At 47.8% G+C, this 16,409-nt stretch overlaps 1 protein-coding gene across 4 annotated transcripts in view; it reads right to left on the reverse strand.

Moving 5' to 3' along the window:
- LOC141272660 (uncharacterized) overlaps positions 1-15,024 on the reverse strand; it is a 35,161-nt gene extending 20,137 nt beyond the window's left edge. The window contains exons 1-4 of one of the 4 annotated variants that reach the window (XM_073683600.1): positions 14,902-14,994; positions 9,220-9,259; positions 6,741-6,881; positions 2,757-2,939 (exon numbers count right to left, since the gene is read on the reverse strand). In XM_073683600.1, the coding sequence (XP_073539701.1) occupies positions 2,757-2,939; positions 6,741-6,824 (267 nt within the window). In that variant the 5' untranslated portion in view covers positions 6,825-6,881; positions 9,220-9,259; positions 14,902-14,994. Of the gene's footprint in view, positions 1-2,756; positions 2,940-6,740; positions 6,882-9,219; positions 9,260-14,901 lie in introns of all 4 variants that reach the window. The other 3 variants (XM_073683626.1, XM_073683608.1, XM_073683618.1) reach the window with 3 other exon arrangements.
- Positions 15,025-16,409: the final 1,385 nt, after the last annotated feature.

Below are 16,409 nucleotides of genomic sequence, written 5' to 3' on the forward strand. Positions count from 1 at the left end.
AGAATCCTCCAGTGCTGTCCTGTATAATGTCCCAGCAGTCACCTCCCCGGTCATCACCCAGAATCCTCCAGTGCAGTCCTGTATAATGTCCCAGCAGTCACCTCTCCGCTCATCACCCAGAATCCTCCAGTGCTGTTCTGTATAATGTCCCAGCAGTCACCTCTCCGGTTATCACACAGAATCCTCCAGTGCTGTCCTGTATAATGTCCCAGCAGTCACCTCTCCGCTCATCACCCAGAATCCTCCAGTGCTGTCCTGTATAATGTCTCAGCAGTCACCTCTCCGGTCATCACCCAGAATCCTCCAGTGCTGTCCTGTATAATGTCCCAGCAGTCACCTCCCCGGTCATCACCCAGAATCCTCCAGTGCAGTCCTGTATAATGTCCCAGCAGTCACCTCTCCGCTCATCACCCAGAATCCTCCAGTGCTGTTCTGTATAATGTCCCAGCAGTCACCTCTCCGGTTATCACACAGAATCCTCCAGTGCCGTCCTGTATAACGTACCAGCAGTCACCTCTCCGCTCATCACCCAGAATCCTCCAGTGCTGTCCTGTATAATGTCCCAGCAGTCACCTCTCCGCTCATCACTCAGAATCCTCCAGTGCTGTCCTGTATAATGTCCCAGCAGCCACCTCTCCGGTCATCACCCAGAATCCTCCAGTGCTGTCCTGTATAATGTCCCAGCAGTCACCTCCCCGGTCGTCACCCAGAATCCTCCAGTGCTGTCCTGTATAATGTCCCAGCAGTCACCTCTCCGCTCATCACCCAGAATCCTCCAGTGCTGTCCTGTATAATGCCCCAGCAGTCACCTCTCCAGTCATCACCCAGAATCCTCCAGTGCTGTCCTGTATAATGTCCCAGCAGTCACCTCTCCGCTCATCACCCAGAATCCTCCAGTGCTGTCCTGTATAATGTCCCTGCAGTCACCTCTCCGGTCATCACCCAGAATCCTCCAGTGCCGTCCTGTATAATGTCCCAGCAGTCACCTCTCCGCTCATCACCCTGAATCCTCCAGTGCCGTCCTGTATAATGTCCCAGCAGTCACCTCTCCGATCATCACCCAGAATCCTCCAGTGCTGTCCTGTATAATGTCCCAGCAGTCACCTCCCCGGTCATCACCCAGAATCCTCCAGTGCTGTCCTGTATAATGTCCCAGCAGTCACCTCTCCGGTCATCACCCTGAATCCTCCAGTGCTGTCCTGTATAATGTCCCAGCAGTCACCTCTCCGGTCATCACCCAGAATCCTCCAGTGCTGTCCTGTATAATGTCCCAGCAGTCACCTCTCCGCTCATCACCCAGAATCCTCCAGTGCTGTCCTGTATAATGTCCCTGCAGTCACCTCTCCGGTCATCACCCAGAATCCTCCAGTGCCGTCCTGTATAATGTCCCAGCAGTCACCTCTCCGCTCATCACCCTGAATCCTCCAGTGCCGTCCTGTATAATGTCCCAGCAGTCACCTCTCCGATCATCACCCAGAATCCTCCAGTGCTGTCCTGTATAATGTCCCAGCAGTCACCTCCCCGGTCATCACCCAGAATCCTCCAGTGCTGTCCTGTATAATGTCCCAGCAGTCACCTCTCCGCTCATCACCCAGAATCCTCCAGTGCTGTCCTGTATAATGCCCCAGCAGTCACCTCTCCAGTCATCACCCAGAATCCTCCAGTGCTGTCCTGTATAATGTCCCAGCAGTCACCTCTCCGCTCATCACCCAGAATCCTCCAGTGCTGTCCTGTATAATGTCCCTGCAGTCACCTCTCCGGTCATCACCCAGAATCCTCCAGTGCCGTCCTGTATAATGTCCCAGCAGTCACCTCTCCGCTCATCACCCTGAATCCTCCAGTGCCGTCCTGTATAATGTCCCAGCAGTCACCTCTCCGATCATCACCCAGAATCCTCCAGTGCTGTCCTGTATAATGTCCCAGCAGTCACCTCCCCGGTCATCACCCAGAATCCTCCAGTGCTGTCCTGTATAATGTCCCAGCAGTCACCTCTCCGGTCATCACCCTGAATCCTCCAGTGCTGTCCTGTATAATGTCCCAGCAGTCACCTCTCCGGTCATCACCCAGAATCCTCCAGTGCTGTCCTGTATAATGTCCCAGCAGTCACCTCTCCGCTCATCACCCAGAATCCTCCAGTGCTGTCCTGTATAATGTCCCTGCAGTCACCTCTCCGGTCATCACCCAGAATCCTCCAGTGCCGTCCTGTATAATGTCCCAGCAGTCACCTCTCCGCTCATCACCCTGAATCCTCCAGTGCCGTCCTGTATAATGTCCCAGCAGTCACCTCTCCGATCATCACCCAGAATCCTCCAGTGCTGTCCTGTATAATGTCCCAGCAGTCACCTCCCCGGTCATCACCCAGAATCCTCCAGTGCTGTCCTGTATAATGTCCCAGCAGTCACCTCTCCGGTCATCACCCAGAATCCTCCAGTGCTGTCCTGTATAATGTCCCAGGAGCCACCTCTCTGGTGATCACCCAGAATCCTCCAGTGCTGTCCTGTATAATGTCCCAGCAGTCACCTCTCCGGTGATCACCCAGAATCCTCCAGTGCTGTCCTGTATAATGTCCCAGCAGTCACCTCTCCGGTCATCACCCAGAATCCTCCAGTGCTGTCCTGTATAATGTCCCAGGAGCCACCTCTCTGGTGATCACCCAGAATCCTCCAGTGCTGTCCTGTATAATGTCCCAGCAGTCACCTCTCCGGTGATCACCCAGAATCCTCCAGTGCTGTCCTGTATAATGTCCCAGCAGTCACCTCTCTGCTCAGCAGCTCAATCATCTTGTTGCTGAGCTCTAGGATCTTCTTCCTCTTCCTCTCATGTATCGGGGGGTGCGGGGGAGGCTCTGTGATGGGGCCCAGGCTCCGCCCTCCTGACTCCTGGAGATGGATGATGGGAGTCACACCCTCCCCCGGTGTCTTCCTCACTATTGTGTAATCCTGTGTATGGAGAGAGACACTTGGGGAGAAGACGCAAAACACTAAATCCCAGATGTACAGTGGGATGTAAAAGTTTGGGCGCCAATGGTCACAATTACTGTTATTGTGAACAGTTAAGTGAGTTGAAGATGAAATGATCTAAAAGGCCTAAAACTAAAGCTGACACATTTCCTTTGTATTTTAGGCAAAAAAAATATTTTTTTTCATCTTTCACATTTTAAAAACTACAAAAAGGAAAATGGGCAGATGCAAAAGTTTGTGCCCCCTGCATGGTTAGTACCTAGTAGCGCCCCCTTTTTTCAGGTATCACAGCTTGTAAATGCTTTTTGCAGCCAGACAAGAGTCTTTCACTTCTTGTTTGAGGGATTTTCATTCATTCTTCCTTGGAGAATTCTTCCAGTTCTGTGAGATTCCTGGGGCGTCTTGCATCGTCTGCTATTTTGAGGTCTAGCCACAGATTTTTAATGATGTTCAGATCCGGGGACTGTGAGGGCCATTGTAAAACCTTCAGCTTGCGCCTTTTGAGGTCGTCTATTGTGAATGTTGACATGTGTTTATGATCATTATCCATTTCTAGAACCTTGCTCTTCTCAGCTTCAGCTTTTTACAGAATTTGTTGAAATTTCCTTGAATCCATTCTTGCCTCTACCTGTGAAATGTTCCCATAGCCATTGGCTGCAACACAACGCCAAAGCATGATTGATCCTCCTTCATGCTTAATGGTTGGCGAGATGTTCGTTTCCTGAAACTCTGTGGCTTCTTTATCCACACATACAGGTGCTTCTCACAAAATTAGAATATCATTAAAAAGTTAATTTATATCAGTTCTTCAATACAAAAAGTGAAACTCCTATATTATATAGAGTCATTGCACACAGAGGGATCTATTATATAGAGTCATTACACACAGAGGGATCTATTATATAGAGTCATTACACGCAGAGGGATCTATTATATAGAGTCATTACACACAGAGGGATCTATTATATAGAGTCATTACACACAGAGGGATCTATTATATAGAGTCATTACACACAGAGGGATCTATTATATAGAGTCATTACACACAGAGGGATCTATTATATAGAGTCATTCCACACAGAGGGATCTATTATATAGAGTCATTCCACACAGAGGGATCTATTACATAAAGTCATTACACACAGAGGGATCTATTATATAGACTCATTACACACAGAGGGATCTATTATATAGAGTCATTACACACAGAGGGATATATTATATAGAGTCATTACACACAGAGGGATCTATTATATAGAGTCATTACACACAGAGGGATCTATTATATAGAGTCATTACACGCAGAGGGATCTATTATATAGAGTCATTACACGCAGAGGGATCTATTATATAGAGTCATTACACGCAGAGGGGTCTATTATATAGAGTCATTACACACAGAGGGGTCTATTATAAAGAGTCATTACACACAGAGGGATCTATTATATAGAGTCATTACTCACAGAGTGATCTATTATATAGAGTCATTACACGCAGAGGGATCTATTATATAGAGTCATTACACGCAGAGGGATCTATTATAGAGTCATTACACGCAGAAGGATCTATTATATAGAGTCATTACACACAGAGGGATCTATTATATAGAGTCATTACACACAGAGGGATCTATTATATACAGTCATTACACACAGAGGGATCTATTATATAGAGTTATTACACACAGAGTGATCTATTATAGAGTCATTACACACAGAGGGATCTATTATATACAGTCATTACACACAGAGGGATCTATTATATAGAGTTATTACACACAGAGGGATCTATTATATAGAGTCATTACACGCAGAGGGATCTATTATATAGAGTCATTACACACAGAGGGATCTATTATATAGAGTCATTACACGCAGAGGGATCTATTAGATCCCTCTGTGTGTAATGACTCTATATAATAGATCACTGAGTAATGACTCTATATAATATATCCCTCTGTGTGTAATGACTCTATATAATATATCCCTCTGTGTGTAATGAGTCTATATAATAGATCCCTCTGTGTGTAATGATTCTATATAATAGATCCCTCTGTGTGTAATGACTCTATCTAATAGATCGCTCTGTGTGTAATGACTCTATATAATAGATCCCTCTGTGTGTAATGACTCTATATAATAGATCCCTCTGTGTGTAATGACTCTATATAATAGACCCCTCTCTGTGTAATGGCTCTATATAATAGATCACTCTGTGTGTAATGACTCTATATAATAGATCCCTCTGTGTGTAATGACTCTATATAATAGATCCCTCTGTGTTTAATGACTCTATATAATAGATCCCTCTGTGTGTAATGACTCTATATAATAGATCACTGTGTGTAAAGACTCTATATAATAGATCGCTCTGTGTGTAATGACTCAATATAATAGATCCCTCTGTGTGTAATGACTCTATATAATAGATCCCTCTGTGTGTAATGACTCTATATAATAGATCCCTCTGTGTGTAATGACTCTATATAATAGATCGCTCTGTGTGTAATGACTCTATATAATAGATCACTCTGTGTGTAATGACTCTATATAATAGATCGCTCTGTGTGTAATGACTCTATATAATAGATCCCTCTGTGTGTAATGACTCTATATAATAGATCGCTCTGTGTGTAATGACTCTATATAATAGATCCCTCTGTGTGTAATGACTCTATATAATAGATCGCTCTGTGTGTAATAACTCTATATAATAGATCCCTCTGTGTGTAATGACTCTATATAATATAGGAGTTTCACTTTTTGTATTGAAGAACTGAAATAAATTCACTTTTTGATGATATTCTAATTTTGTGAGAAGCACCTGTACCTTTGATCATTGTGGCCACAGAGTTCTATTTTAACCTCATTGGTCCACAGGACTTCTTTCCAAAATGCATCAGGCTTGTTTAGATGTTCTTTTGCAAACTTCTGACGCTGAATTATATAGGGAGGATGCAGGAGAGGTTTTGTTCTGATGACTCTTCCATGAAGGCCATATTTGTGCAGGTGTCTCTGAACAGTAGAACAATGTACCACAACTCCATAGTCTGCTAAATCTTTCTGAAGGTCTTTTGCAGTCAAGCGGGGGTTCTGATTTTGCCTCTCTAGCAATCCTATGAGCAGCTCTCACTGACATTTTGCTTGGCCTTCCAGACCTTATCTTGACCTCCACTGTTCCTGGTAACTGCCATTTCTTAATTACATTTTGAACTGAGGAAAGGGCAACTTGAAAACGCTTTGTTATCTTCTTATCGCTTCTCCTGCTTTGTGGCCCTCCACCATTTTCAGAGTGCTCCGCAGCTGCTTAGAAGAACCCATGGCTGCTGGTTTTGGCTCAAGGTTAGAGGAGGCTTGGTTTTTATAAAGCTGGGAAATCTGCATCACCTGGCCTTTTCTAACGATGATAGTGAACAAGCCATAACCCTAAGAGGCTAATTAAGGTCTGAAATCTTGGTCAAAGTTATGAGAACACAAAAGGGTGCCCAAACTTTTGCATCAGCCCATTTTCCTTTTTGTAATTTTTAATATGTAAAAAATGACAATATATGTGTATTTTTTTTTTTGCCTAAGATGTCACATTTCCTTTACATCTTTAACTTTAGGCGTTTTAGAGATAATTTAATCTTCAACTTGCTTAAATGTTCACAAAATAGTAATTTTGAACAAGGGAGCCCAAACTTTTACATGCCACTGTATAATGAAATACTGGTTTTGTGACCCAAAGCCTCCTGATAGGTTTCCATATTCAATAGAGCTGATAGAAATGTAGAGGAGTTACCTCTCCGCTCAGCAGGGAGATGATCTCCAGGGTGAAGTGTAATAATCTTCTGGTGGTCTCGTCCTCGTCCATCCTCGGGGTCATTCAGGAGAAGGAGGGATGAGCACTGGATCAGCTGGAGGGATCTCGTCCTGCCGGAATCTTCATGATAAAGGAGAAGATGGACGATATAACGTGAGATACAGAACCGCAGTCAGTGAGCAGCGAGAGAAGCAGGTCCTCCCAGCCGTCACCACATGGATTATAGGAGGACTCCCAACACGGACATTTATGTCATGGCCTCAAGATATCTCACAACTATGTGATAGATGAGCCCTCCCTTACCTGTGCATAACAACAAAAATATAAATGGAAATACGGACCCCCGGCAGCTTCTCCATACCAATGACTGATAGGTCTGTCTTCATACAGTCACGAAAGGAGAGATCTGTCACTCAGGCGGAGCGGGCGTCTTTTAAAGTATGTCCATCTCTGAAACCCTCCAACGTTAGAGTCACACATACATGGCTAAAATCACACAGCCAGCGACTGATACAAGCTGGAAGAGGCAGCAGATATCAGCGGTCAGGGTCCGCTCAGACAATGTGATAGCAACTGAGGCAAACACATATTTGAGAGGAAATGTCTTCTGTGTGACCACCTGTGTCCTAAACCTGCAATTAAGAGTACTTAGAGTAAAACAGTAAATCTTTATATATACTGTAAGGAGGCGGTGTTCACACCGTGCAGTAACTGAGGCAGTGACCCAAGCAAGTCCAACATAAGCAGCTTTTATTCAGCAACTTACGGGTAAACAGAAAGTCCTCCGGTTCGCAGCCGAGTTACCATAAGTCCATAACAACAGTTACCGGGGGCAAGGGCCGCGCCGGGCCGCTCAGAGCCTGACAGGTTCAGAGCCTTCCCAGGCGTAGGTTCAGCTACTCACAGGTCCGCCGAGCTTTCCTGCTATCCTCCTAGCAGGTCCCAACACTGAACAACACTAATCCTTAATGCAGGGTTCTAAAGGACCTGTGGCAAGAGCCACTGGAAAACCCGGATTGGAGGGAGGAGGCCGACCCACTGCCTTCCTGTAGCCTCCTCCAAGAAATGAAGGCCCTGCCGGGTTTTACTAATCTGCCTTAGCCAGATAGCCCGACCAGGTCATTGCTCACCTTCATCCCTGCATTGCAGCCGCAAGTGTGTCTGTGACCGCAATGCACTCCAATGGGTTTAATAGGTCTCTGTACACATTCTGGGGATATATAACGTTCCTCGTATACGATCCCGGTCACTGCCTCACATATCCCCCCCCCTCTGTTCAAACTTGTGGGGTTGAACATTTGTCACCATACAGGGTGCCCGGGACAGGGCATCTGCGTTTGACAGCAACTTCTACAGAGAGACTGAGTGAACCTTGTCCCAGGCCTCTCAACGTTCCGGAATCGGCGTTATGGCCGTTTCCCGCAGGGCAGCAATCTGTTGCAGCAATAGTTCATTTGTTTTTTTGCTGCTGCTGGGTGAGTACCAACTGCTTTAACAGCTCCTCCATTTTGTCCACGGGGTGGGGCTGAAAGGTGGCAGGCCGGATTGTGGTCATGCAGCTGCCAGTGGGGTATGCCTCAGTCACAATGCCCGCTTTCTCCACCAAGCTGTACCGTGCAGTAACTGAGGCAGTGACCCAAGCAAGTCCAACATAAGCAGCTTTTATTCAGCCCTCACGGGTAAAACAGAAAGTCCTCCAGTTCGCAGTCGGGTTAACATAAGTACATAACAATGGTTGCCGTGGGCAACGGCCGCTCAGAGCCTGACGGGTGCAGAGCCTTCCCAGGCGTGGGTTCAGCTACACACAGGCCAGTCAAGCTTTCCTGCTATCCTCCTGGCAGGTTCCAACAATGAACAACACTAATCCTTAGTGCAGGGATTTTAAAGGACCTGTGGCAATAGCCACTGGAAAACCCGGGTTGGAGGGAGGAGGCCGCCCCACTGCCTTCCTGTAGCCTCCTCCAAGAAATGAAGGCCCTGCCGGGTTTTACTAATCTGCCTTAGCCAGATAGTCTGACCAGGTCAATGTTCACCTTCATTCCTGCATTGCAGCCGCAGGTGTGTCTGTGACTACAATGCACTCCAATGGATTTAATAGGTCTCTGTACACATTCTGGGGGATATATAACGTCTCTCGTATACGATCCCAGTCACTGCCTCACAACACACACACACACAGACAGTCATGGCCGAAATTAGTGTTGGAACCACGCTTGAAATTGTTCTAGAAAATGAAATATTTCCCCTAGAAAATGATTGTAATTACACATATTTTATTATACACATTTATTTCCTTTGTGTGTATTGTAACAGCACAAAAAAAAAACAAACAGAAAAAAGCAAATTGGACATAATTTCACACAAAACCCCAAAAATGGGCAAGGCAGAATTGTTGGCACTTTCCAAAATTGTAGGTAAACAACTTTGTTTCAAACGTATGATGCTCGTTCACACTCACCTGTGGCAAGTAACAGGTGTGGGCAAAATGAAAATCACACCTGAAACCAGATAAAAAGGGGAGAAGATGACTCAGTCTTTGTCTGCTACACTAAGCATGGAGAACAAAAAGAGAAGAGAACTGGATGTAGACGGCAGAGAAAAATTGATGAAAAGTTGCAAAGCAGGATAGTCCTGATGGTGGATAAGCAGACTCAATTAAGTTCCAAAGAAACTCAAGCTGTCCTGCAGGCTCAGGGTGCAATGGTGTCAGCGCAAGCTATTCGTCGACATTTGAATGAAATGAAACGCTATGCCAGGAGATCCAGGAAGACCCCACTGCTGACACAGAGACATAAGAAAGCTAGACTGCAGTTTGCCAAAATGTACGTGATTAAGCCAAAATCCTTCTGGGAAAGCGTGTTGTGGACAGATGAGACCAGGACAGAGCTTTGTGGTAAAGCACATCATTCTACTGTTTACCGAAAATAGAATGAGAAAAGAACACAGTACCTACAGTCAAATATGGTGGAGGGTCAAAGATTTTTTGGGGTGCCTTGACTGTGTGCAAGGCATCATGAAATCTGAAGCATACTAAAGAATTTTTGCTCACAAAGTAGGGCCCAGTGTCAGAAAACTGGCTTTGAGTCCTAGGTCATGGGTCTTCCAGCAGGACTATTACCCCAAATATACTTTAAGAATAACTAAGGCTTCGATCACATCTACAAGACGTCACCGACCACAAGTGATGGATCCTGTAACTAAGGCTCCGATCACATATATCTACAAGACGACACCGACCACGACCAATGGATCCTGTAAATAAGGCTCCGATCACATCTAGAAGACGTCACCGACCACGACCGATGGATCCTGTAACTAAGGCTCCGATCACATCTACAAGGCGACACCGACCACGACCGATGGATCCTGTAACTAAGGCTCCGATCACATCTAGAAGACGTCACCGACCACGACCGATGGATCCTGTAACTAAGACTCCGATCACATCTACAAGGCGACACCGACCACGACCAATGGATCCTGTAAATAAGGCTCCGATCACATCTACAAGACGTCACCGACCACGACCGATGGATCCTGTAACTAAGGCTCCGATCACATCTACAGGACGTCACCAACCACGACCGATGGATCCTGTAACTAAGGCCCCGATCACATCTACAAGACGTCACCGACCACGATTGATGGATCCTGTAACTAAGGCTCCGATCACATCTACAAGATGTCACCGACCACGACCGATGGATCCTGTAACTAAGGCTCCGATCACATCTACAAGACGTCACCGACCACGACCGATGGATCCTGTAACTTAGGCTCCGATCACATCTACAAGACGTCACCGACCACGACCGATGGATCCTGTAACTAAGGCTCCGATCACATCTACAAGACGTCACCGACCACGACCGGTGGATCCTGTAACTAAGGCTCCGATCACATCTACAAGACATCACCGACCACGACCGATGGATCCTGTAACTAAGGCTCCGATCACATCTACAAGACGTCACCGACCATGACCGATGGATCCTGTAACTAAGGCTCCGATCACATCAGCAAGTCGTCACCAACCACGACCGATGGATCCTGTAACTAAGGCTCCGATCACATCTACGTCACCGACCACGACCTATGGATCCTGTAACTAAGGCTCCGATCACATCTACAAGATGTCACCGACCACGACCGATGGATCGGGTAACTAAGGCTCCGATCACATCTACAAGACGTCACCGACCACGACCGATGGATCCTGTAACTAAGGCTCTGATCACATCTACAAGACGTCACCAACCACGACCGATGGATGCTGTAACTAAGGCTCCGATCACATCTACGTCACCGACCACGACCGATGGATCCTGTAACTAAGGCTCCGATCACATCTACAAGACATCACTGACCACGACTGATGGATCCTGTAACTAAGGCTCCGATCACATCTACAAGACATCACCGACCACGACCGATGGATCCTGTAACTAAGGCTCCGATCACATCAGCAAGTCGTCACCAACCACGACCGATGGATCCTGTAACTAAGGCTCCGATCACATCTACGTCACCGACCACGACCTATGGATCCTGTAACTAAGGCTCCGATCACATCTACAAAATGTCACCGACCACGACCGATGGATCGGGTAACTAAGGCTCCGATCACATCTACAAGACGTCACCGACCATGACCGATGGATCCTGTAACTAAGGCTCTGATCACATCTACAAGACGTCACCGACCACGACCGATGGATCCTGTAACTAAGGCTCCGATCACATCTACGTCAACGACCACGACCGATGGATCCTGTAACTAAGGCTCCGATCACATCTACAAGACGTCACCGACCACTACCGATGGATCCTGTAACTAAGGCTCCGATCACATCTACAAGACGTCACCGACCACGACCGATGGATCCTGTAACTAAGGCTCCGATCACATCTACAAGACGTCACCGACCACGACCGATGGATCCTGTAACTAAGGCTCCGATCACATCTACAAGACGTCACCGACCACGACCGATGGATCCTGTAACTAAGGCTCCGATCACATCTACAAGACGTCACTGACCACGACTGATGGATCCTGTAACTAAGGCTCCGATCACATCTACAAGACGTCACCGACCATGACCGATGGATCCTGTAACTAAGGCTCTGATCACATCTACAAGACGTCACCGACCACGACCGATGGATCCTGTAACTAAGGCTCCGATCACATCTACAAGACGTCACCGACCACGACCGATGGATCCTGTAACTAAGGCTCCGATCACATCTACAAGACGTCACTGACCACGACTGATGGATCCTGTAACTAAGGCTCCGATCACATCTACAAGACGTCACCGACCATGACCGATGGATCCTGTAACTAAGGCTCTGATCACATCTACAAGACGTCACCGACCACGACCGATGGATCCTGTAACTAAGGCTCCGATCACATCTACAAGACGTCACTGACCACGACTGATGGATCCTGTAACTAAGGCTCCGATCACATCTACAAGAAGTCACCGACCATGACCGATGGATCCTGTAACTAAGGCTCTGATCACATCTACAAGACGTCACCGACCACGACCGATGGATCCTGTAACTAAGGCTCCGATCACATCTACAAGACGTCACCGACCACGACCGATCGATCCTGTAACTAAGGCTCCGATCACATCTACAAGACGTCACCGACCACGACCGATGGATCCTGTAACTAAGGCTCCGATCACATCAGCAAGTCGTCACCAACCACGACCGATGGATCCTGTAACTAAGGCTCCGATCACATCTACGTCACCGACCACGACCTATGGATCCTGTAACTAAGGCTCCGATCACATCTACAAGATGTCACCAACCACGACCGATGGATCGGGTAACTAAGGCTCCGATCACATCTACAAGACGTCACCGACCACGACCGATGGATCCTGTAACTAAGGCTCTGATCACATCTACAAGACGTCACCAACCACGACCGATGGATCCTGTAACTAAGGCTCCGATCACATCTACGTCACCGACCATGACCGATGGATCCTGTAACTAAGGCTCCGATCACATCTACAAGACGTCACCGACCACGACCGATGGATCCTGTAACTAAGGCTCCGATCATATTGTAGCGTCGGCGTCCCTGCCCTCTGCTAGGCAGGGACGCTGTTCCCCTCACCTCTCTGCTCCGAGCCCGGCGTCCTCCTCCCGCTCTGCTGGCAGCGCGCGCTCCTTCCCGGCAACTGTGCTTAGGGCGCGCGCGCTCCCTCCCTCTTAAAGGGGCCGCGCGCGCCGTCCTAAGGAGTCCCCGGCCAATGGCCGGAGGACTTCACCATATATAAGGCACCTCCTCCAAAATGGAGGTGCCCGAGCAATGTTGTTGCACTGTTCACTACTCTGCTTCAGCCCTCAGGTCCCGTTGCCAGTTACCTGCCTGATTTCTGCTAGAGTCCTGCCAGTTTGCTGTCTGTTTCCTGCCTGATATTCCTGCTACCTGCTTGCTAGCCTGAGGTCCGACGGTCTGCCTTCCTACTCCTGTCAGTCTGTCTATGGACCAGCTTGGCCGCTCACCTGGGAGCGCACATCTGCTACCTGCCTGCTAGCCTTCCTGGAGGCTCTGCCGTCACGTGCTGTGACCACCTGCTATTCCAGAGACTCCTGCCCGCTCACCTGGGAGCGCACATCTGCTACCTGCCTGCTAGCCTTCCTGGAGGTTCCGCCGTCGCGTGCTGTGACCACCTGCTATTCCAGAGACTCCTGCCCGCTCACCTGGGAGCGCTCCTCCGCTACCTGCCTGCTTGCCTACCTGGAGGCTCCGCCGTCACGTGCTGTGACCACCTGCTATTCCAGAGACTCTTGCCCGCTCACCTGGGAGCGCTCATCTGCTACCTGTCTGTTGGACTTCCTGGAGGCTCCGCCGTCACATGCTGTGACCACCCGATTATCCAGAGACTCTCGCCTGCTCACCTGGGAGCTCACGTCTATCATCTGCCGCCACAGGTCGTACCAATCCTTTACCCAGAGACTGCCCCGGTCACTTGCCGTGACCTCCTGCCCGTTCATCCAGAGACTGCCCCGGTCACTTGCCATGACCTCCTGCCCGTTCATCCAGAGACTGCCCTGGTCACTTGCCGTGACCTCCTGCCCGTTCATCCAGAGACTGTCCCAGTCACCTGCTGTGACTGCCTGCCCGTCTACCCTGGTCGCCACCCGCTCCCTTACAAGGACCGCCCCCTTGTATAGTAGCTCAGAGGTTCCGCCTCCCAGACCCGTTACACACATCTACAAGACGTCACCGACCAAGAGCGATGGATCCTGTAACTAAGGCTCCAATCACATCTACAAGACATCACCGACCACGAGCGAGGGATCCTTTAACTAAGGCTCCGATCACATCTACAAAACGTCACCGACCACGAGCGATGGATCCTGTAACTAAGGCTCCAATCACATCTACAAGACGTCACCGACCAAGAGCGAGGGATCCTGTAACTAAGGCTCCGATCACATCTACAAGACGTCACCGACCAAGAGCGATGGATCCTGTAACTAAGGCTCCGATCACATCTATAAGACGTCACCGACCACGACCGATGGATCCTGTAACTAAGGCTCCGATCACATCTACAAGACGACACCGACCACGACCGATGGATCCTGTAACTAAGGCTCTGATCACATCTACAAGACGTCACCGACCACGACCGATGGATCCTGTAACTAAGGCTCCGATCACATCTACAAGACGACACCGACCACGACCGATGGATCCTGTAACTAAGGCTCTGATCACATCTACAAGACGTCACCGACCACGACCGATGGATCCTGTAACTAAGGCTCTGATCACATCTACAAGACGTCACCGACCACGACCGATGGATCCTGTAACTAAGGCTCCGATCACATCTACAAGACGTCACCGACCACGACCGATGGATCCTGTAACTAAGGCTCCGATCACATCTACAAAGACGACACCGACCACGACCGATGGATCCTGTAACTAAGGCTCCGATCACATCTACAAGACGTCACCGACCACGACCGATGGATCCTGTAACTAAGGCTCCGATCACATCTACAAGACGTCACCGACCACGACCGATGGATCCTGTAACTAAGGCTCCGATCAGCTCAAAATTGTACCAAACCCTCCTTGTAATCTTACCTGAATGATGGAAACCTGCTGCTGGCTGATTACATTGAGCAGCTCCACACACAACCAGGACGGAGCTGCTGCACTGAGAGCTGGAGGACCTGTGGGATGTTCCCGTCATGTGATCAGGGGGCGGAGCTCAGGAGAGAGGTGGTGAAGGACCTTTTATGACGTTCCTATCATGTGATCAGCTCCTGCAGTGCAGCAGGTCCGCTCTGCTCCTGTGTACAGGTCTCGTATTCTCTGTTATCAGCCATTATTCAGAGCCCTTGTGTGACTGTCTGAAGAGACCTATCAGTTATTGGTAGGGAGAAGCCGCCGGGTATCCATATTGCCATTTCGATTTTCGTTGTTATGTCCCATATATTTGTGATATCTTGGAGCGATTTGGTGGAGAGGTCATAGGAGCCCTTATATAGACTCTTTGGATGATCACTTCCCATTTTGTTTGGGCTTTTAAATGTTTTTAATCATGTAGTGTTCTATTGTTCTAATATGTAACTAATAAACTTTGATTGCCATTTGGGGATCCTGAATTGTATATACACACTCCTTCTTTCTTTGCTTCTCATGTTCTGGGGTTGTGCTGCAACCAATGGTAAAGGGAACATTTCACAGACAGAGGGAAGAATGGATTCAATGAAATTTCAACAAATTCTTGATGCAAACATAACACCATCTGTAAAAAAGCTGAAGTTGAAAAGAGGATGGCTTCTATAAATTGATAATGATCCTAAACACACATCAAAATCCACAACAGACGACCTTAAAAGGCAAAAAGTGAAGGTTTTACAATGGCCCTCACAGTCCCCGGATCTGAACATCATTGAAAATCTGTGGATAGACCTCAAAAGAGCAGAGGATGCAAGACGCCCCAGGAATCTCACAGAACTGGAAGAATTCTCCAAGGAAGAATGAATGGATGAAAATCCCTCAAACAAGAATTGAAAGACTCTTGTCTGGCTACAAAAATCATTTACAAGTTGTGATACTTTCACAAGGGGGCGCTACTAGGTACTAACCATGCAGGGTGTCCAAACTTTTGCATTGGCCCATTTTACTTTTTGTAATTTTTAAAATGTAAAAGATGAAAAAATTATATATTTTTTTTGCCTAAAATACAAAGGAAATGGGTCATCTTTAGTTTTAGACCTTTTAGAGATCATTTCATCTTTAACTTGCTTAACTGTTCACAATAACAGTAATTTTGACTATTGGTGTCCAAACTTTTACATCCCACTGTACATCTGGGATTTAGTGTTTTGCGTCTTCTCCCAAAGTGTCTCTCTCCATACACAGGATTACACAATAGTGAGGAAGACACCGGGGGAGGGTGTGACTCCCATCATCCATCTCCAGGAGTCAGGAGGGCGGAGCCCGGACCCCATCACAGAGCCTCCCCCGCACCCCCCGATACATGAGAGGAGGAAGAAGAAGATCCTAGAGCTCAGCAACAAGATGATTGAGCTGCTGAGCGGAGAGGTGACTGCTGGGACATTATACAGGACAGCACTGGAGGA

The sequence above is a fragment of the Phyllobates terribilis genome, unplaced genomic scaffold (assembly GCF_046119375.1).
Source record: "Phyllobates terribilis strain yellow unplaced genomic scaffold, ASM4611937v1 Scaffold_1__5_contigs__length_1240528914, whole genome shotgun sequence".
In the NCBI taxonomy this organism is placed as follows: Eukaryota; Metazoa; Chordata; class Amphibia; order Anura; family Dendrobatidae; genus Phyllobates; species Phyllobates terribilis.